This window comes from Hetaerina americana, unplaced genomic scaffold (genome assembly GCF_022747635.1).
Source record: "Hetaerina americana unplaced genomic scaffold, ioHetAmer1.1.p SCAF_16, whole genome shotgun sequence".
Classification (NCBI taxonomy): domain Eukaryota; kingdom Metazoa; phylum Arthropoda; class Insecta; order Odonata; family Calopterygidae; genus Hetaerina; species Hetaerina americana.
Genome location: NW_027286719.1, coordinates 1,790,777 through 1,814,447, shown reverse-complemented (window position 1 = coordinate 1,814,447; position 23,671 = coordinate 1,790,777). Strand labels below are relative to the sequence as shown.

Genomic DNA, 23,671 nt, shown 5'->3' with positions numbered 1-23,671 from the left:
TATATTGCCTCAGAATACCTTCCAACTGTGATTACTCCACTTTCCCAAAAAATGCACTTTGGCCTTGATTATTGACATTTAACCAGAAATAATCTGTCTAGTTAATTGATTGTATTGGTGATTTTGGAAGCCATGTACGAGGGTCATCCGGAAAGTAGTACCCGTTCGTGCCGCATGAAGTGCTGACGACGCGAGTAGCCGCTGGACGAGGTCAGATAGCTTCAGTGGCTTGTCTGCCTTCTCTGAGCCAAGTTGCGTGACGCTAGCATTGCCTGTGTTGTTTCTGTGATTGTTTACAATGTTTAAAAAAATTGAGAACGCCGCCAGTTGTGAAGTGAGGGCAGTGATTAAATTCCTCAATGCAAGAAACGTTCGCCCATGTGATATTCATCGCCAATTAAAGGAGATGTATGGAGACAATGTAATGGACGAGTCGTCTGTTCGGCGGTGGTGTCGCAACTTCAACATGGGGAGGGGGAACACACACGACGATGAGCGTTCGGAGAGACCGTCTGTCATTACAGACCAACTGGTGAGCTCAGTTGACGAATTCGTGAGGAACGATCGGCGCGTCACAATTGATGACATCTGTGAGCATTTTCCCAATGTTTCTCGAACAATTGTTCATGAAATTGTTAAACACCATCTGCATTATGCAAAAATTTGTGCAAGATGGGTCCCTCGCGTATCTCAATGAGCTGGCGGCGAAGGACTATGCAGCAGGAATACAGAAACTTGTCACACGTTATGACAAATGCCTTAATTTGCTTGGAGATTATGTTGAGAAGTAGTTTAAAGTATCCTCTTTCAAATAAAATTTTTTATGTTTGTTAATATTTACTTTTGTGTTTTTATTTCACGAACGGGTACTACTTTCCGGATGACCCTCGTATTACAACACTTGCCTTGAACATTGATTGCTGGGATTACCCAACCCACAAGAATCGAACTGACACAGTTTTACCCAAACCAACCTGACCAACTGAGACTCAAGCTGATCCACCTGACCAAAGCTCACCCATCTCTACATGATTAAACCTAGTCTGACTCAACATAATCAAAATCTATCATTTTGAACCTTAAATGATGCAATTTAACCCATAAAACAAAATCTAGAACCAAAAGCATCCAACTTGACCATACCCTTGCCATCTCGAACCAAATATCCGAATTCTTTTATCCCAATCCAATAAATCTCCAAAACCGACACCCACTGAATATAGTCCAACTAGGTTAAACCCGATTAGCCCACACACAACTGGTCCACCTGACAAAACCTGAAACAATTAGGCCAAATCCAACCCAACCGATTCAAATGTGACACATTGTTAATGAAAGCGACAAATCTAGAATAAAACTAATTCTTGATACAACAACCTGAATAAGAGCCCACAAATCACACCCTCTGTAGCTAACTCTAGCAACACGAACAAAGCCAAGACCCAATCCAATCCAGCCAGATGAATTCCATCTCAACTGTAGATTAATCGAACAAACCTGCCTGAACTATAATCTACTCCAACAATTCCAACCCATCTTGCACTCACCTGCAACCAACTAATACTGACCCAACCAGATTCAAGTCAATTATGTCAACTTATACCAAACCAAAATATCATACACTATCGTGATGGAATTAAATCAACTCACCCCCGTCCTACCCTACCTAACTCGATCCATCCTGAGCAAACCAGGCCTTCTTCATATCCTTCTTGACAGGACTCAACATATTTTTTTTATCTCAACTAACCTCACACAACTCAAGCGCACCCCAATCGAATCAAATCCAATCCACCCGAAATAAACCGACCAACTAAAACTGGTTAACTTTGATCTGAAAGTCGAAAGTATCCTACAAAAATCGACAGAAACCTGAAAACCCTCCCTAACCTAAGACGATGTAGCTGTACTAACCATACCTACCCTACTCAATTTATCCCGAATCAATCCGATGACCAAAACTTTTATATATGGGCCCAACCCGACAGAAAGTGACCATCTTTACTGAGACTGGCCCGACCTGAACCAAATCGACTGGAACCGATTAAATCCGACTCAGCCTAATGCCAACCCAACGTAACATGATCTAACCCAGCCCAAAGTGTACCAATGTGTCCCAAACCGACGCAACTAGTTTAAAGTCATTCCAAAATTACAAAGCTCGTTCCATGCTTATTCAACTCGACCGAACTGTGTTTGTTATTGTATATGTTATAACTAAACTCTAAGTCGAGATGGCTTCCCTAACCCTTATGCCGTTGTTCGGGAAGAAGCACCTTGAACGCGCTAGTCAAGTTTACTTTCAATTGGCAGGGTATTTTTTTACCCCGAAATGAATTATTAGCATTAAGTGCCATTTTTAATGTCTTCACAGCATAGTTGTCCAGTAATTAATGGTTGCTGCCATCTAAATTCAACATATAACCTTGGGTATTTGTCTTGGCAAGAACAGGAGGAGTGTATTAAGTACGTGAGAACATTTGCAATCGGGTTAGGCTAGGCAGAAAATCTGTTGGTGAAGGTAATGTTTCGGAAATTAAGATGGCGTGTTTCCAGAAATGCATAGAGACAGCGGTTTTCGTTGGAATTTTATTCATATGCACGCTTTAACTTGGAATGGGGAGACGAGTGGACACGGAAGCCACTTCCACCTATTATTATTGTATAAAGGATGAGTTGGGTGGGAATGCAATGCGTGTGCTGGTTTGGGGAATGAGAAGGGGAGTGATTTTGGGGTGATGATGTGCCAGTTTTCCTATCTTCCCTCTACTCAAGCATCGATAGCAATATGAAATGCAGTGAACTCAAACATTATCGGTTGGTTGTTTAATGATGAATGTTGGCGATTTACTTGCTTAATTAAATATATTTCTATGAGTATGTTGCGAACGTTTTTTGAAAAAATCAATTAAGTTTACGCACTTGTATTACTGGACGATCAAGTTTGCTAGATAAACTTGATCAGGATCAGTTCACTATAATGAAATTAAGAATACAAAGTAACTTTCCTCTGTCCTTTATTAGCGTACAACCGGTTTCAACGCTCAAGCGTCATCATCAGGTGACATACCTGATGATGATGACGCTTGAGCGTTGAAACCGGTTGTACGCTAATAAATAATAATAATAATAATAATACATTTATTTGTCAGGAGATTTGTTGCATATTCATACATACACAAATATAGGACACGTCAAATATAATTTTCACAATTTCACAATAGAAGAGATACTATATATATATATATAAACATACCAATACACTAGTATAATTACATATCAATTGTTTAAGCCGGAATTGACGCATTGCGACAATTCAAGGTATTCATTTACAGAATAGAACATATTATTTTTTAAAAGGTTAAACAGCTTTTTCTTGAAAACAGGTACTTTTGTTTCATATTTGATTTCATGGGGAAGTTTATTGAATAACTTTAAGCCCATTGCTTTGGGCCCATGGGCAGTATTGTGTGTCCTGACAAATGGTTGGTGCAGGTCATTGCAGGTCCTTGTGTAGTGACTATGGTAATTGTGGTTGGACTTGTAATGGGAAATATTACCCTTTGCATGTAAGATGACATTAAATATATATATGCAAGGTACTGGTAATAAACCAAGTCTTTTGAAGAGAGGTTTACATGGTGCATCGCAAGGAGCATTGCTCATAATACGTATAATCCTCTTTTGGATTTTGAAGATTATGCCCACATGGGGAGAGGAACCCCAGAAGAGGATACTGAAAGTAACACGAGAATAAAATTCACCATAGTAAATGGATAGAAGGACCTCTAAATTTACAGAATACCTAATATTTCTAATAAGGAAGCATAGGGAGCTTAACTTGCTGCGTAATTTGAAAATATGTTCCTCCCAAGACATGTTTTTCTGCAGGATTACTCCCAGGAATTGGGTACTGGAATTTTGGGGAATGCTCACACCTTCTACATCTACTGAGATTGCAGATGAAACTTTCTTTTTATTAGTAAAATAAATCAGGCTGGACTTATTTATATTGGGTTTTAGAAAGTTATGAAGACACCATTCACTGAAAATCTGAGCTACTTCGGCTGCTCTTTCTGTCAAGCTGCCTACTGAGGAGGCTGATACAATGATATTTGTATCATCAGCATACAGTATTGGGTCTATCCCCTTAATGAACTTAAGATTGTCTGGGAGATCATTGATATAGATTAAAAATAAAATAGGACCAAGTACAGAACCCTGGGGAACACCCAGTGTTACTTCTCTACCAGGGGAAACAAATTTGGAGCCATTTCTTGAGAGCTCAACATACTGATGTCGTTCACTTAGATAAGATTCAATCCATTTGTAGGGCGTGCCTCTTATACCATAGCATTTCAGTTTATATAGGAGTAACTGATGATTGACGAAGTCAAAAGCTTTACTGAAATCGAAAAATAATCCTAAAGTTTCAGTTCTATTATCCAATCCTGAAAGTATTTGATTCACCATGTGATATGTGGCTGTTGTAGTGGACCTTGTTTTCCTAAATCCATGTTGAGATGTGGATAATAGCTTATATGTCTCAAGATATGATACAAGACGTTGATAAAAAACTATTTCAAATATTTTCCCCAGCTGGTTCAACAGGGATATTGGTCTATAAGAATTCATTGCCATTTTGCAACCTTTCCCTTTGTATATTGGCACAATTTTTGCTGATTTAAGAGGGCTCGGGAAAATTCCAGTTTTTAGGGATTCATTAATTAAGAACAGCAGCTGATCCTTAATAGCATTAAACGACCTTTTTATGACTATCCCTGGGATGTCATCTAATCCAGGACTAAATTTGTTAGGTAATTTATTGATTACGTTGGTCAGTTCCATGGCTGAACATGGGAATATATATAATGAATGGCAGGAGTTAGGAATTTGAGAATAATTAGCTGAATTGACTGAAACTGTGGGATTTTGATGGGATATATAGAAATCATTCAGGATGGAGGCCATTTTAGAGTAATCTGATATAGCATTACCAGCGGAGTCCTGCAGTTGAAGATCTTGTACATGATGTGGACCCTTGGATTCGTTAATTATTTTCCAAATCTCTCTAGATTTATTTTCTGCATTGGTAAGTCTAAGGTTGTTGAAAGATTTTTTGGCTTGCTGTAAGGTTTGGCAATAACTTTTCTTGAGTACTGAGTATTCTTGGCGATCTGCTGGATTTGATTTACTTTTGTAATACACTGCGGCATCTTTCATTTTCTTTAAAAGCCAGCGAATTTCATTAGAGACCCACTGACTTTAGTAGTTAACAGAAGAGCTTTTGTTTTTTGTATGCTTCAGGACACGGGGAAAGCAGATTTCAAATAATCCAAGGTGGAATAGAAATAGTCAAAGCTAAGGTCAAAGGACTTCAAGGAAAACAAATCGGACCAGTCATGGGAATTTAATAAGTCACAAAAGGCAATCATATTCTGATCAGAGAAATACCTTTTGTAGTATTTTTTACTTTCTTTGGATGTAGACACAGCAATTGTAGAAAGAAGTGGGTAGTGATCAGATAGGTGGGCATTAATGGTATTTGTTTGTACTAGATCAAGGTCGATATTAGTTAGTACATTATCTAAAACTGTTTGCGAACAAGCACTCACTCTAGTAGGTTCACTGTTGGTAGCATTGATGCTGAATGACGTCAGTAAATCCATGAATTCCTTTTTAGCTTTGGAATCGGCCATAAAATTGCAATTAAAGTCACCTGTAATTATTATGCAAGGCTCATGGATTGACCTATGGATTATTTCCAAGAGTTTCGTCAGTTTGGTCAGGAAAACGCAAAAGTCACTCTTCGGCTAACGATAAATAGACAGCACATAAAAAACAGTAGTATCCATTTTGAAGCAGGCAACACAGCATTCAATAAAGGACAGAGGAAAGTTACTTTGTATTCTTAATTTCATTAAAATGAATTTCCACAAGGTTGAGCCAGGAACAATTGAATATTTTCAGTTCACTATAGTTCAATTAAGGACAGCTCAAATATCAGATGGAATATAGCTCTTTTAATAATGAATTGCAAATCTTTTGAGAGGAAAGGCTTTCCGAACTTCTAGCTTAGATAGCTTTACGTAGTATTGCGTAGTACATTCCTTAACCGACCGCAGTACGTAACCCAAGTACCGAATTACATTATACTTGGCCCATGGATTAATGAAATTACAAGGAGGAAAAGGCTAAAAATTCAATGGGAAATATTAGTCCTATCCCAATAAGCAACGAAAATATCGTTGCTTATTGGTCATAACTAACAAATCTTACAACAAACGGAAGTACAATTAAATCAATTTTAACATACACAAGACTGGTTCATACTGAAATAAGTACTGAATGAATTTAGTTCATTGTGATAACGTGGTTCATTTTAGGCCACTTTAAATGCCGAGCTGGAGGTACGAACCAAACAACGCCAATCGAATCAGTACAATCATTAAATTAAATGCATTGCAAGTCCCACCTGTAATACTGAATTTAAAAGTTGAAAATATTTGGTGAAACGCGCCCATGGTGTTAAATTTTGATACTAAACTGAAGTTCGTACACCGGAGGACGCCATCGTCGGTCGATCGGGAATCGGGAAATTATTGCCGGTAAAGCTAATAATCTACGAGACCAAATATATTAGTTGTGTATGTAAGTGATTTACAGTTATTTTGACATTTAATGCATGCCCAAGGTAGTGGAAATGGAAATACTTGGAGCGAGATAAACGTTTTTCCGAAAGCATACTCTTTTGACGTTGCTAATGTGAACGCACCGGCTTGTTTATTCTTTCATGATAATATGTGTTCCTTTATATTCTGAGTAATGTATTAATGTAAAATTATATATTTTAGTCAAGCCAATGTTGTATAGATTATTTTTACTTTTCGATGTTTGGTCCTTCAGGGCGACAACAATTGCCGGCCGCCATTTTGAGACCCAAATTCGCGGCTAGGGTAGACTGGAATTAATGACAAATATCTTTCATTTGTGGATAGCTTTCAGTTTAAATTGGAAGGCTTTGCATTAGACGTTGAGCGTTTATTCTATACCATTATTGAACTCATTAAACGTCACAAATGCTTCAGATACAGTTGTTTCGGAAGTCAGCTCGTTAGGTTTGTTAAAATTTTATTGTCTTTGTGTATGCTTTTAATGCTACTTCTCCAAGTTGTGTCAAACAAATTGAAATGATGGCTTGGTGCTACTTTTCGACTTAAAGCATCATGCATGATAGTATTAACTCCTTGTACTGTAAAAACTTAATGCCCGTTCACCATGTAACATCTATTGTTCGTTTGGGAGATGTTGGAAAGCCGAGGGAAGGACGACTCTTTGGGAAGCATTGGTTCAGTCTTTCGGCTTTCTTTCATGTTGAACATGTGCTCATGGTTTATTCTAGCTGATGCCAGTTCATGAATAACGAATTATGCTCACGGACTGAAATTCAGCTATTGGAAACAATGTCAAAAATTTTCTTTTATTTCATAAAATAAATTTTTCTTGCATGATCGCATCAATTATTTACGAAATATTTGCAGGTGCATTTTTTGTGCAAAATGCCGGGAGCCAACAGTGTAGGAACTTTTAAAATATTTGTTGGGAACCTTTCGGATAAATCTACCATTGAGGATGTGAGACCACTATTTGAGAAGTATGGGAAAGTGGTGGAATGCGACGTGGTGAAAAACTTCGGCTTTGTGGTGAGATTTGTTTGGGATTGCTTCTTCTTTATTAGTAAATAAATTTTACGATGGTTCATTTCCGTCTCGTTTTCATTAATAAATGACAATGAGTACGTAATATCTGTTGACTTTTGATGGCAGTTGATCTGTTATTTCTAGATTGGACTATTGCCCTGTAGTTAATGTTTATCAGCCATCTACATGCATTGCAATTTTTCCTGTCAACATGTTGATGTGAAATTTTTCAGCACATGGAAAATGAAGAGGCTGGCCGCAACGCAATACAAAATTTGAATGGGTATGTTTTGAATGGCCAGCTAATGAAAGTTGAAGCAGCAACTAGCAGAAAAGGACCACACACACCAACCACCAAGATATTTGTGGGCAACTTGACAGATAAAACAAAGGCAGAGGAGGTCCGTCAACTTTTCAAAAAATTTGGAACTGTGGTGGAATGTGATATTGTGCGAAATTATGGATTTGTGGTATGTATTATTTGTTTTCAACCCTATATCTATGTATGTTCATTAGCATTATTTGTATGCTTATAAACTGTTTTTACTCTAGCATTTATTATCGAACGACAACATAAATGAAGCAATAAAGGAGTTAAATGGATTCATTGTGGGTGGACAACCAATCAAAGTTCAGGTATCAACGAGCAAAGTAAGACATCGACCTGGAATGGGTGACCCAGAGCAGTGCTACAGGTGTGGCCGTGGAGGTCACTGGTCAAAGGAGTGCCCTCGTACACCAGGGTATGTAGCTCCACATATTTTGTTTTACCAGTTGGTAATTTTATTAACCTTTAATGGTAAAACGTCTACCGCAAGCCCTTGTATTACACAGAATTACTTCTCTCAGTATGAAAGGAAATTGGTTCTTGATTTCCCTAAACATGAATCCCAAAAGTCCAAATTCAAAAAGGGATTGGTGAGGTGGCTATCGTACTGGCTTCCCACCCAGAGGGCTTGGGTTCAAATCCCGGCGGTGTTGAATATTTTTCAGAGGTATCTCGATCCCTACTTGAGGTGCTTTGTGGAGGGCACTTTCACTTCACTTTGTGGAGGGCACTATTTCACGACCATGGTTTCGATGCTGTGCATCATCAATGATGATGATGATATGCAGCATTGAAACCATGGTCGTGAAGTATTAAATCTTTATGGTGGAAATGTTAAGTTTCTTTTCACCCTCATAATGAAGGAATGCCACAAAGTTAAACCCAAAACTGTTACGTTTACCTTGTATTACTGTGGTTAAGTTGGAGCTACAACTCTAACGAATTCCTCTTGCATTGAATATATTCATTGCCCATCTATGTCTGTACCTTCTTGGCTTTATTTTCTTTTAAAAATGTCCGCTAATGCTTCTGTGGGCCTGAAGCCCCTGTCAAGTTGACTGGGAACACGGGACAGACACATCACGTAGTGCAGTCAACAGAACTGAGGATACTGTGCCTATGCTTCATGAAATTCTACATGCTACAATTAACATTAATTTTTTCATTTTAATTTTCCATAATTTTAATTTGTAGTCGAATTTTTTTTGCTATTTGTAGAAATTCCAATATCTGAAGGTGAAAGAACATTAATTCTATGTATCTTCATGGGAAGAAAATAGCTGGATATTCAGGGAAATATGGAAACTGATCACCCCTTGTATTAATGGATTGTAACATAGTACCCCAAGTACTGCTCTTGCTCATTTCTCTCTTGAAAGATGATTGTCTTTATTGGGCATCAGCACTGAGGCAAGAATGCCTATCAAGAACTTCACAACTGGACTCAATGTTATCAGCTCAAGGTAAAGAGGAGTCCATTGGATTCTGAGTTGTGGTGGATCAGGTCTTTTAGCACAGTTTTGGTTACATTGTACGACGTTTAATCTCTAATTCCCTCCCCATGGACTAGCAATAGGAGATGTGTTGCTCCAAGAGAAGAAGAAATGCACTGCCCATATTTTAAAGGCCCATAATAATCAGTTCCTTATTATGCTTGGTCATCCCTCATGGATTACAACCCTGATGTGGTGGAAGGGATTATATGTTCTGATGACCCCAGAGCTGTTCTGGCAGCACCAATGGTATTTTGCTCCTGGTAGGGTCACCCAGATAGGTCGAAGGGTAAGAGCCTGATGAAAGGTAGTCCATGCAGCCTCTGTTCCTCAGTGAGGTGGCTGCAAAAGCGTTGACCCCAGTGGGGCGGCCATTGAATGATGGCGCCATGTTAAATATACTATTGAGGAAGGTACTGAGAAATCACCTTAATCATTCACCCCAGGAATGCCGCGATAGACAATTTAGAAAGAAGTCCTGGCAATTATTAGACACAGTACAATTGGCCATGTGTTGTGCCCGGCAGTGGTGGTGGAAAAGATTCCATGGCTGTCACAATATGAATTCCTTGCGAAGCAAAACCAACGGCAGAGGCACAGGAGATGCAGAAAAGGGCCAAATTATTTGGAGTAGGATTTTGGAATGTCAGAACACTGTTAAGTGCTGGAAAATTACAGAATATTAAGTGAGAGATGAAGAAATTATGGGAAGAGAGTAAGATGAGGTTACTGGAGTGATAGTTGAAAAGTAATGTAAATCAGAGGGTGATTCAATAATATTAAACAAAAAGGGCAAGCGTGGTAAGCAAAAGCCAGGCTAGGGGTTGATAGTGTTATTAGTAGAAGTAACAGCTGAACGAAAAGTGTGGTCATTGTTCCTGCATGGATACATGTGTAAATGCAGGAACATATGTATACCTGCCACCAAAAGGATCAGTTAAAGGACACTATTGTGGGTGTTCCTGGAGGGAAACATTTAAATGGTGACGGGGGTATTAGAAAGTGGCAGTATTGGAAGGAAGATATGGTAGTGAGGTGGGGGATTACGGTTTAGGAACAATGCATAACCACAGGGAGAAAGCAATAGAGTTCGCCAGAAGATAAGGGTTTAATCATCTCCAACACTTTGTTGAGACACCACAAAAGGTGTAGGTATGCATGGCAAATGCCAGGCAACTTAAAGTTATCAATTGGACTATATTATGTCTTGGCTAAGAATTAGGAACAGGGTAATCAATTCCCACAGTTTCCTGGGAGCAGATTGTAGCTATGATCACAATGTAGTTATTATTAAGTTCCACATCCGATTCAAAAAGATAAGGCAGAATGGAATATCGGAAATGGAATGATGGTAGAAGCATTCACTGGATTGACAAAAGAGAAGTATCAGCAGGCTGTGGAGAAAATTATGAGTGTGGAAAGGTAGCTGGGTGCTATGGCGGAAGAATGTGAATATATAAATAAAAAAGGATAATAATCACAGAGTCAGGTAGATAGAAGTTTAAATAAGAAGAGTTGAATAATAAGCTGTAGCAGGTAACAAATTGATCAAAAATCATGTTGGAAAAGGCAGTGGCAGAGGATATGGAAGACATGTATGCTATGGCGAATTCAGTCGCTCAATGGCTGCATTTAAATAATTTACAACTAAATGCAAGAAAAACAGTTTACTTGGTATTTAGTAATAGAGACCTTCAGTCAAATATTTCTGTAGAAATAGAAAACCAATTGATCTCTGAGTTAGAACATACCACTTTATTGGGTTTAGAAATAGACAACAAGTTAAGCTGGAGGTTTCAAATGGAAAAATGTAGTAAAAAATTATGTTCAGCCCTATTCCTTTTAAAAAATCTTGCCAACTATTGTAATACAGAAGTATTAATCCCAGTATATCATGGTATATTTGAGTCCATAGCTCGATATGGCATTGTCTGCTGGGGGAGTTCAGCACATGGAAACATCAATAGAATACTCACACTTCAAAAACGTGCATTAAGGGCTATATTTAAACTAAATGCAAGAAAATCCTGCAGGGAGTATTTCAAATGTCACAAAATCATGACCATTCCCAGTATATATATGTATAATGTGATATTGTATGCCTGCACGAAAACACCTTCACTGATCAGAAATAGGGACGTTCACAAGTACGACACCAGGGGCAAGGAAAATCTTCATAATGGCCATTGCAGAACCCAGAAGTTTCAGGAAGACTACTGTTTAATCGGCTTCCTGAAGAGTTAAAACGAATACTCCCCCAAGAAAATAAATTCAAAAAAATGTTAAAACATTTCTTTTTAAATAATGTTTTTTATAGCGTCCAAGAGTACACAGAAAGAGCCAATGTAGGAAATTCAACTTTTTTAAATCCTTAATACTCATATATGTCATGTACATTATTATTCCTAAGAACCTGTATACAATTGATGTAATTGAATTTTTGACGAAGCCCATACAATTATGTATTGTTCTATGGCGAATAAAACTATCTATCTATCGATACAGAGGAAGGGTGGAGTTGGTTCTCTGTACAGGAAGGTTTAAAACCCAATCAGGAAGAAGCAAGTAAAATTTTTACCAGCAATCAAAGAAAGTCAAGGAAATTATTAGTTGACCTAGAAAAGATCCAAGAGAGGTGGAATGAAAAGAGGAACTGTATAGTAAAGAAATTAGACCAGCGAGGGATTTATTAGATAGACATGGGGAATGTGACGTAGAAGAGAATAGCTGAGGTCCAGGCGGGGAAATAGAGCATTAAGGGAATAGAAATCAAATAAGACAATGGGTGTAGACAACATTCCCGTGGAACTACTTACAGATTTCGGGAAAGACAAAAGTTTTTTTCCTAGCATTTATAAGGGAGGAATTTGGCCGGAGTACTTTGTCAGATGTGTTAGTTCCTATTACAAATAAGTTAAATGGTGCATACATTTGAGGATTAAAGAACAACAAGTTTGATTTTCCGTGCAGCTAAAGTGGTTTTCAGGATCATCAACAAAAGAATGGAGAGCAGAGCAAATGATTACTTATGGGATGATCAGTTTGGGTTCAGAAAGGGGACATGCATGCATGATGCTAATGCAGAAGTGAATTCACTAATAGAGAGAAACATAGAAAACAATCAGGATGTTTTGTAGATTTTGAAAGAGTGATAAGAGAAGACACTGCTTTTCCACATAGAATTTTTTATATTATGTCCTAGGTTTTGTTCCAGCATAACATCTTTGGGTCCTGAAGGTGATACGCTGTTACGAAATCAAGGTTGTGATAAAAAAAAATTCTATGTGGAAAAGGAATGTGTCTTCTTTCATCATGAAGAATTTCCAACATGCTATGCTTAAAACGGTGTCGTTTTGAAAGAGTGGATTGGGGAAAATGAAAGAATAAATTGTAAAAAATAGGAGTAGATTGGAGGGGTAGGAACTTATGTGGACTCCATAGATGTCTCAGACTACTCAGGAGTGAGTGGCGGATGAAGAGACAGTATGGGTGGTGTCAGGAAGTGGGATAAGACAAGAGGGTTGTCCATTATCACCTGTGCCGTTCTATGTACATGCAGAGGAAGTGATTAAAAAGGCATGGGAAGAACTGGAGATAGGATCTGAAGTCTGTAGAGAATTAATAAAATCATTTAGGTTTGCGAATGAACAACCTTAAGTTTTCCAGTCAGCCAAGAGTTTGCAAAGTCTGCTGTGCTTATTAAGAAATCAGTGCAATAGGCATAGGGTGAGAATAAATGTTAACAGAACGAAGGTTAATTAAATGAATTTCCATGAAGTTGAGCTGGAAACCATTGAAGAACAAAGGTGGAACTAGTGGAACATTTAATGCATCATGGAAGTATGTGGACCAAGTTGGGCCAAGTGTAGTGGAACCTCATAATATGAGCATAATCTGTTCCTTGATATTTTTCATATCGCAAAATACTCATTTAGTGAAACAATTTTTTGCATATAAATAAATTAAAGTACGATGATATGTTCAATTTTGAAAAACATGAATTATGTAAAAGGTTTATTCAAAGAAAACTAAGTATACATTGTTTAGCATTGTGGATCACGTTCACTTTTCTTCAATTGTGGAATGAAGCAACCGGGATCTAAACTCAATTTGAGTCAAAATTTATTGTTATTTATGATGCGTACCTCATTTCTTTTGACTAGAAAGCTGTCTACAGACATTTGTTTTGGTCAATGCTTCAAAATTTGATTCAGAATTATCGAGTAAATTTATGGCACAATTAATGCAAAAATTTTCAGTGAGCTCCTCATCTCGGTCCACCGTCATGCTGTTTTAGACTCAACACTTCTTGAAGGCTCGTTGATTTTATGGATGGTGAACAAGCAGGGGTTTGTTTTTCAAATCACCACTCGCATTCGTGCAAAAAAGCAGGTTGGGGAATCCTTTCATCCATTGCCTTGAGGTTGTGCAACGAATTCTCTTCTACTGTTAGGTGTTCTAATATTGGTTCACTTCGGCATCTTCTTCCTGAAGAGAGCTGTCTCATCGCAATTGAAAAATCCTGTAACCCTCAGAATGGAGGGGTTTTTTGAAGTCACTGATGCTGCCTTTGCCTCGGAGCTTGCTGCTTCACCATGCCTCACAATGCGGTAGATGATTGTTCTTCTCATTAACTTCTTGAACAGGCATGGCTGCCCTTAAATACTTGTTCTGTAGTTGATGATCCTGTCATCTTATTATCGAGGTTGGCAAATATCACTTTCCCCTTCTCACAAATCATATTCTCGTTGATGGTGTCACGTTGCAGTTGCTTTTCGTTTAAGTACATGAGAAGCAACCTTTGAACATTGGGAATATGTAACCCATGCGTAGATACTCGTCATTCTATTTGAAGCATTTATCTCCTTAGTGCTGTCCGTATTCTTGAAGAAATAAACCAGTTGTTGATGCTTACCGATTGTTGATTTGCATACTAGATCAGCCACCCTCACACCTATTTCCTGATTTTCAGTGATTTTACTTTTCATTTCTACTGCTATTTTTTATTTGAAATCTATTATGGCTTTCTTCTGATGAATTTTTTTGGGGTCAATCTAAAAATCCTGCACCAAATATAATTAAACTTTCCACAAAAAATCAATAATAATATGTTTGAACATAAGTTTGGAAAAATGTGTGATCACAAGCAGCGTTAAGGTGCTAGCGGAATGAGCACTAGAGACAAACTGCAGTAGCAAGTGTGCAATGAATCCAGGAATTCCCCTCTCCTTGTCACTTGTTGTTTGAAAAGTTCATTGTTAAGCAAGTCACTTTCGGGACCAATGTTTTTGCTCATTATGGGAATTATTTGCTGTGCAAGGTGTTCATTAAGCAAGGTTCCCCTGTATTACGGAGGTAAGAAGAAAAATTACATTAGGCAAAGAAGCCCTCATCAGGAGGAAGGAAATGATGACCAGAACTTTTTATTTATTTCTCTTCTTTATTGGGGGAGGCTGAGACTTGACAGTCCCTTCTTCCAGCCAATGATTTCATGTTGTGCACTATTACTAACACCCAAGCCCTAGGTGGAGGACCATCCACCTAGGTGGGAATTAAACCCCCGACCTCTGGGTTGGCAGGCGAGGACATAACCCCACCACCAGGGCCCGCCAAGAATTTTGAGTAAGGATGTCATAAAAGGCTTGTCAACACTTATTATGGAGTTGTACTCATGTACGGCTTAGAAACAGGGTCATTGAAGCAGAATGATAGGCGTAAATTGGAGGCTTATGGAATGTGGCTGTTGAAAAAGGTGAAGTGGGCAGAAAAACAAACAGATGAGGATGTACTGGGTATGGTGGGGAAGGAGAAGTGATTGTTAAGAGAAATCAGAAGTAGGCAGGAAAGATAGATTGAGTGTTTTGCTAGGGAATGTGATGTTTGGGACTTTGGGTGGAGGGGAGAATGTTGGGCGGAATGAAGGTAGGAAGGAAGAATGCAGAATTGAAGAGGGGCTTTCTGTAGTGTCAGTTGTTGAGTTTGCTTTGTTAGGAGAGGCAAGGTAATTCTCCCTGGACCATTAGGTAGTTTTTGTCCAGGTAAAACCTGCCTTAAGTGGTAGATTACCGACAATAATACCAATACTGTAATGTATGGAATATTCAGGCCTTCATGGATTTATTTTTATTTAGATTATGTATAAAATATTGTAAATGAATGTTGTGTACTGTTCGATTTAATTATAACTGTGGCAGATGGGTGGTCATTGTTGAGGATATGGAAATTGGCTGATACCAACAAGTGATATTTTGACTAAAATCATCAGCTAGTATTTTGGCAGATATTGCATTTGAGATTTTTTGCCTAGATATTTTTATTATGACATGAATTTACAGAATTGTATGTTGAATTAATTTAAATGAAGTTGGTTGATATTTCTTGCTTAATGCAAATTTTTTACATGTATCCTATTTTGAAGCTATGTTACTGTTAGTCTCTGAACGTTTTTCCTTCACAAAAACAAGATACAGTTAAATAAAATGTTATATTGATGGAACTTTGTTTGGTTCCACAAAATACCACCTTAAATTGGTAATCATTAAACAGAAGATCCTCATACCCTAGAATCGAGACATGTAACTCAAACCCTAGAATCCAGGCCTGGATTCTAAGGTATGACTAAGCTACCACCTATTCTTGATTGGTTGTTTAGAAGGGTCCTCCCTCTCCTGCAGCAGCTTACGGGGAATTTTCGAGATGTAGATGAATAAGACGACGAGGTTCTTTTATTTTTGTTAGATTTTTTTAGTATCCTGCGAGGATGTGTGGATGATTATTGTTGAGTGACCTTTCCGCTGCAAACTTTCCAGATCCATGCACTGCGTCTTCCACCATGCTTCTTTTGCTTTTTTTGTTGCCCGTCTCAATTTATTATTTAACTCTTTGTACTTCCTTCTGCCTAGCTCTTGTGTTTACATTCTTCCATTTTCTTCTCTCATCTATCTTTCTAATCATCTCATCTGTGATCCATGGTTTCCTTGTTCTTTTCCGATCATTAGTCCTTCTAGTTTCTTTTGTGGCTTTCGATATCCATTTTGTGATATATCTCCATTTATTCTCGATAGTCATCAGCTCTTTTCCCCCACACATGATTGTTTCTATGGCTTGCTGATACATGGGTGAAAATAGGGGTTCACAGGAAAATTCCCACGGAACACTAAATCTGTAAATGCCCTTTATAAATTCAAATCTGACGTCCTAAAGCCCCCCGCCATGTGCTCTTGTTCCGAGTGGGGTGTAGTTGAATGTATATAAAGCCTATCATTTTTTCAATTGTCCAGCTGGAATGCGTAGAATACTAACCGGCAACCTGTGTAAGGGTGGTGACCTAACACCCCCTGCTACACGCCCTTGTGGCAGCTTTCAGGATATTATGTAGATGTAGAAATGGAGGAAAACATTTATCTAGTAAATTTTGATGTAATATTAATGATACATTCTACAATTGGTGATTAGGACAAAACAGTAATGAGGGTGGTTTTAACTTAATCCTAAAAGTAATAAGTTAAGCTCATTATATTTCCAATCCTGTACCACATTTTTTCCGAAGAGCCTCTATAATTCCTTTGGCAACCTTTATCATATGCATTTGAGGAATTTTTATTTAACCAGATTAGTTAGGCCAATTTGTGATTTGAGTTTTACTGTCTACCATATTCATGGTCCTCGGTCATCGGTTGTAAATTACTTAACTTTATAAATCACATATTCATTGTTTCGCTTTTCCTATTTTGTGTTACTTGTTTTATTTTTTCTTACATGTAGTCAACACAGTTGTAGTTTCAGGTTTAGTTTTCTGTGTTGTTCATAGCTATACTTTTTTCTGTCCATTGACATAAAGTATTGTTGAGTATTTCTTAAAATTACTTTCCAGGTTTACCCCAATTGGGCCTATCCGAAATGGATTCCCAAGCCGTATGTTTGGACGAGGAGATCCACCCTACCCGCCCCTGCCCCCGCCACCTCCATTCATCAGAGAGAGGATGATTGCTCGATACGGGGTTGGTATTTACATGCTCTTTGTTTTTGACTGGCGTGATTGTCTTGGCTTACTGACCATTTTACAACTAAAGAATTAAATGCAATTTATCTCCCTCTGAATTATAATGTTCTGCACTTTAAACAATTTCATTAATGCTGTAGTTGAGTTTCTATCCTGAGCTTAATGTGTTCGTGGTTTCAATGCAATTGCTATTGCTAAGAGGTTGGCTCTGATTCACCACCTGTGGAGCTGGGAAATACTGAAATTCTGTTTTAAATTGTTTAAGGAATTGTCCCAAGTGTAGATCCCCTCTCACTCTAAATTGCCCTATACTTTCAGTTCAATTTATATTATTATTCATTTCCTTTTTGCATTAGAAATTCTATTAAGGTTTGAAGAATTGTTGAATAGCTGCCACCAATCATGTGAGAACGGGCAGTATCTCTTTGTATTATAAGTGATTGTCGAGACCACAGTGGTCGGTAAAGCAGCATTCGCTTACCCTAGGCATAGTTTGCATTGCATGGCTACGGGGCTGTGCAATAGCATCTTTAGAAAATATCAGGACACAACACCAGTGCAGTGCCCGTCCTTGATACATTGATGATATTTGATACCATGTTGATGTCTGCTTTATAAATGTAGACAATCTCAACATTGTGTTGCAATGGCACTGTTGCATGCCATTACATGGTACCCTGACAGCCACCACTAGGGTGTGTGTCAGGAGGTGATTACATACCAGACTACTTGCGACAGCAAATGAGTTTTTGGCTTGGTGAGTTTGGATTACATTATTCTGATTGCTTATCATTCTTGAGATAAATTACTCCTTAAACCTATTTGTTCCATACTTAATCTCTGGAATTTATCTGACATGATATCTCCTTCCGTAGTACGATGAGGCTAATAATACAATTTTTACATCATCACTAAAGATGCATCCTTCCAATTTATGCAAGAGCTTTGTTCTGAAATTTAACAGTTGAGCAGTAACTGATTCCCAGCCTAGCTCCTCAAATAATTTTGATACACTACTCAGTTTATAACAGCAATGTACCCTCGGGTGACTTTCACACACTGTTGGGTTGATTGCTGTCTATTTAGTCTATTCCTACTGGGACCCTATTTAGGTGAATGCATTCACCTAAATAGGGTCCCAGTAGTCCTGGGGTAGAGCATTGGACTGCTGACTGCAGGGCCCAGGTTCAATAAAAAAGTTAATATAAATTTTAATATAATTTAAATAAAAAGTTTCAACACTTTTTCTAACATTCAGGAGCTCATCACTGTTATATCGGCTACATCGAGACAGTGCAAATGGTCCCAGTTATCAGTCACCAGTTCTTGCATTGTTCACGCTTGATTATGTTTTGGGTGAAAGTCATTTTCATGTCTAATAATCTCCAATTGTGTGTGATATAAGTGGGAGGGGGCTGATAAGGAGGGGTTAGTTGGAGAAGGAAAGGAATGTCAGTTTGGGAGGACGTTGGGGGACTATATTGGTGATAGGTTTTCAAAAAGTGCTCTTAATACAATGCCCTATATTTTAGATCTATCTATAAGAATTTCCCTCAAAATATTCTGATTGCAATTAAGCATTTTTAATCAACTTAATTATGTCTCACTTTGTGCAATATTTTAAGGTTGAGTTCGGCTGCCTTCTTAAAGAAAGTATTTGACATTCGATGAGATAGCCGAACCAGGTGGTATGTCGTTGCGGGTCATGTTCAGCCTGTGACCTCTTAATTCAAATAGTCTACTTCATGGTCAGGATTTTTGGAAAAAATCAGATGTCTAAATCTCCGTTATTCAATTTTCTGATAACTCTGGGGGCCAAAATCAGACTCGCACCCCAGAAAATATTTTTTTTATTTTCCTCATGAGGCACTCTTAAAAATTTCTCTTTCTCTTTGGAATATTTTGATTTTCTGCACCCCTGCTGCGTCCATCAGAGGTTCAGATGGATAGACTGCCAGTTTTTACTTAAGAGTCATGTTGTAATATCAGAGCAATTATCTCCACCCTTGAGAGGGTCATAATAGGCATATAGATGCATCCTGCCATCTTTCTTTCATAGTGTGCAGTGAGTGAATTAACATCCATGATCCATATGTATGTGGTGGATGTAAACACTCATGAGATTGAGGAAGTATCGAAGTCTAGGAGGTGTAAGGCTGGGTGCAGGCTTTACGATGAGAGTACAGGGTTTTTTTTTGTTGCTTCATACTGCCACATCCGTAGATGCACCCTCATGAATGGTGCAAAATGCAAAAAGTGCAATATTCTTATGGAAGCATTAAGAAGGCTCCAGCACTTTGTGGAAAAGCATGCACGGTCAAGCAGGTGGCTTAGTGTTTGAGAGATGGGAGACTCCAATCTCATTGATCATTTTGCTCTGCCTGCCCAGTTGGTCCCTTTAGGACTTTTCATTGTTATGCGCACAAATAAACTTAAAATATTATTTAAATGAGAATTCCTCGATGCTTAAAATATGAGCTGCACCATGGATAACTTAAAGAGTGCAGACCCAATATTTATTGATAAACTTGGGGATAATGTTGTAATTTTTGTGTCAATAGGGACATCATCACTATCACAGTATTTTAAATTGGAAAGTTAGAAGAATTTCTCCATCTATGGCATTTAATGTACCCAAATAATGAGCCGCCGGTGTATTCTGATAAAAAATAAAAATATATGTGTGGTAGAATTCGGTCGCTTTAAAAAAAATTAGTTGATCAAAAATAAAATATATATTGGCCAGCCATGGGCGAAGAATTTGTTTAAAATTACAAGGCTGTCTATTTTGAACATTTATTGGTCTCATTGCATTTCAGCCCTAATTTTTAGGTAAGGAAATCTGCAAACTTGTGTGATTAAGTGTAAAGAGCATTATCCCTGCTGTGCAAAGTTGTTGTATTGAAATTGAATTTTTCTTCTGATATTGTTTTATCTCTTTTTTTACAGGATAGCTACTTTGATGGTTACTTTGACAGGAGATTTGATGACTCTAGGGACATATTTGAGCGGCGATTCCTGCCGATGCCTCCACCGAGGGACTTTCCTCCACGGGATCTGGGACCCACAGGGCTCCGAGGGCGGGACTTCCTGCCGCCACCCCCACTGCCCCCAAGGCCTCGAGATGCCTTGCCCCCCCCTCCACCTCCTCCACCCATCAGCTTAAGGGGCCCTCCAGCCCCACTGCCTCCCCTACGGGACTCCTCAGCATCACGAGATGCTTTCTTCGATCGACCCAGTGGGTCTGACTTTGAACTCTTTAACCGCCGCTCACCTCCATCGGCTGGTGTGCGCTTTAGGTAAGAAGTAGTACAGCAATCTCAGACTACTACGATATGCACCTAAGATTATTTCGGTGAGACAAAGGTATTTATAAAGTCAGTTAGGGAAAATTTGGTAATGTCTGTTGTGTGATTTATAGCCATTTCAGATAAGTGATGCATTTAAAAATTATACATAATGTTAAAGTCTTTTATAATGAGTATGGCATGTATCAATAAGGCTGATGTGAAATTTGTTTTGTCTGTTTTATTGAAGTGAACATTGTAATGAGTGTCCAAATGTTCTTTAGTAAATATCTCAGATAAGTCTTCTGAAATGTAAGTTTGTAATGAAGCCTCCTCTGTCAGAGACAGTGTCTGTCCATGATTCCTGTTGAGCTAGGTTAATTCCTTTTATGATATTAATTGTGATGGTAAATGTTACGGGATTTATAGAATTTCTTGTAAGCTTAAAATAATATTATTGCATAATAAATTCATGCACCAAAAATACACGAACACTTCTGTTAAAAGTGTCATTATTCCACTGTATGTGCATAATGATAGTAATTGTTGCTTCAGGCAGTGAAGCATGTGTAGTCCAAGAGCAACAGGGATTTTATGGATATATTTTTTTCTCTTTACAATCATTATGAAAAATCCCATAGTGAATATTTCAATGCTGCCACAACATATGAGAATATGTACAGGGGTAGAGTGAGTTGTGGAATGAGTTAACTTACTTTGCAAGTGCTGTTGTAGGATCTAAACACGAGTAGAGATCAAGTGGCGAAACCCCGGGCCCCTAGAGCTGGATGAGTTTCTGTATGGTTTATGTTGACTGATGAGGGCATCACTGCTGTTGGGGTCTCTTACTTCTGCACATGATGTGGGTATGAACAATGGCCGCATTTGGGCTGCACATGCCTCTAGTGTAATTGTGGCTGGTTAGAGGAGGGAGGGAGTAAATGCAGTCTGGTGTCTCCGCATTCCATATGAGATGGGTGCTTGTGTGTTTTTGGTGTTGTTTTGGGCGCAGGATTTGGAGAGCCGTTGCCATTTACTGGTCACAAAATTGTTGAGGGATTCATGGAGTGGAAGTAGATAGGAATGGCTTTATTGGACACTATCAGAACATAACTTAATTTAGAGAAATGCTGTTTTCATTAAGATGAAATGTTATGAAGTAAGGTTAAATGTGCTTAAAGGGTTTAGTATGAATAAAAAAAGTAATACCCGCAGGAAGCCCTTTCTCTTGTTTTGTGTTGTATTGCCATGGCTTTCTATCTGGTGTGTCCAATTCTTGGAATCTATGGAAAAACTTAAGTGTATTTTGTAAAATGAGAGTCCAAGTGTTCAGTGCTAAGCGTTATATAGCCTTCACAGCTTTTCATCAGTTAATCGACAAAAGACAGCGTTTCAAATAATCCATTAAAGCAAAGAATTTGCCAGTGGAGAAACAACACAAAATGAATAATTATACTTTTATATATTCAATTTTTTTATTAAAACATTTTTACTGCATAAAGTGAGTTGTACTTTTCTCATAAGGACTCCATGCACCTGACCAAACAAGTGTCTCCTCTGTACTTTTCATACTTGGCTTTCATGGAAATAAAGGTGTTGCTTGTGCTTACTTTTAAAAATGGACACTTCTGATGTGGAAGTTAAGCAATCCATATATTTCTAGAAATTTTGTTCATTTGATTTGTGGGCTGAAGGTAAGAAATTGGTGAATTGGAACCTGGATGGATTGTAATTTTGTTTAAAAGTTTTGCCTTGCACTCGGGGGTCTTAAATAGTTTGCAGTTCAGTGCAAACAGTGCTTAAATGTCTTGTGACGAGGGGAAACAAGAGGAGTTATGCAAATTCAATGCAAAAATGAGAACATGACTGCATACAAGACTCTCAGTACAGACCACACTTAAGTTACCACATCCAGGCGACATCTGTCGGGCATAATACGAAATACAGGTTCAAATCCCCCCCTTTAAAACTAACTTCTTCCACAGATAATTCAGAACGGACAAATACAGCATGGTATACAACGATTCCAATTGATCATCATTCTGATTGTGGGTATTCTTTCAACTGCAGAATGAAGTTTTTGTTTCCCCTTGTAACCTTTTTACCATCAGTCTTGCCTTAATCAAAATATTTTGTTTTGTCTTGAAAACGCGGTAGCTTTTTCATTCCCTGGCAGGAAAGCTGGTGTCGACGTCCCTTGTCTTTTCTGAGCCCAATTTTCTTTTTGATTTCACTTCTTGCTATCTTTTATTTTAACTGCTTCATTATAATTTTGTAGATCTTCCATGCTAAGATGAAATTCATTGCAGAGTTCATAATCTTCATATGTACTTTGTGTAGTCTTTATTTATTCTAATATTTACTAGGTGTACTCTCATCATATCTCCTAGATATTCCTCCATTTATTTTTTGCAAACAAATTTTTTTCATCAAATCGTAATTTATTAAAAATGTCTTTTAATTGAATCTCACTCGCAGCACATCTACTGAATCCCATCATATGTACCTCTCTCACTCTTTGGCTCAAATTTGTCACCAGATTCGGGTAGTTAAGGAGCTCATGTTCTACAATCAAATACTCATTTGAGTTTGAACACATTATGTACGTTACTTGAAAAATCAATCCCTAGGGCTTAAGTTGGCTATCCATTGAGCTGGGATGTTGGCCTGTGTTTTTGAAAAATACATGGGTCCTCTCAATAAGTCCTTTGGAAAAAATGGACAAGTTAAATGTTTTGAGTAGTTTATTTTATTTTTCAATAGTATCTCCTTTTCGCACAATTACACTTTACCCAGATTTCTCCAGCTTTTTGAATCCATCCAAAAAGTAGGTCCTCAAATTAGCCATCTGTGCTGGGGAT

At 38.1% G+C, this 23,671-nt stretch overlaps 1 protein-coding gene across 4 annotated transcripts; it reads left to right on the top strand.

The window, feature by feature from the left end:
• The first annotated feature begins 6,551 nt into the window (after positions 1–6,551).
• LOC139686977 (RNA-binding protein lark-like) lies at positions 6,552–21,296 on the top strand. 4 transcript variants are annotated; one of them, XM_071584020.1, is made up of 6 exons: positions 6,552–6,651; positions 7,542–7,703; positions 7,934–8,170; positions 8,253–8,443; positions 17,395–17,521; positions 20,473–21,296. In XM_071584020.1, exons 2-6 carry the CDS (start codon positions 7,560–7,562, stop codon positions 20,824–20,826), a joined length of 1,053 nt encoding a protein of 350 aa, XP_071440121.1. In that variant the 5' UTR covers positions 6,552–6,651; positions 7,542–7,559; the 3' UTR covers positions 20,827–21,296. The 4 variants fall into 4 exon arrangements, with proteins under 4 accessions (XP_071440121.1, XP_071440123.1, XP_071440122.1 ...); XM_071584022.1 differs by having other exon boundaries at positions 6,565–6,608; XM_071584021.1 differs by having other exon boundaries at positions 6,565–6,647.
• Positions 21,297–23,671: the final 2,375 nt, after the last annotated feature.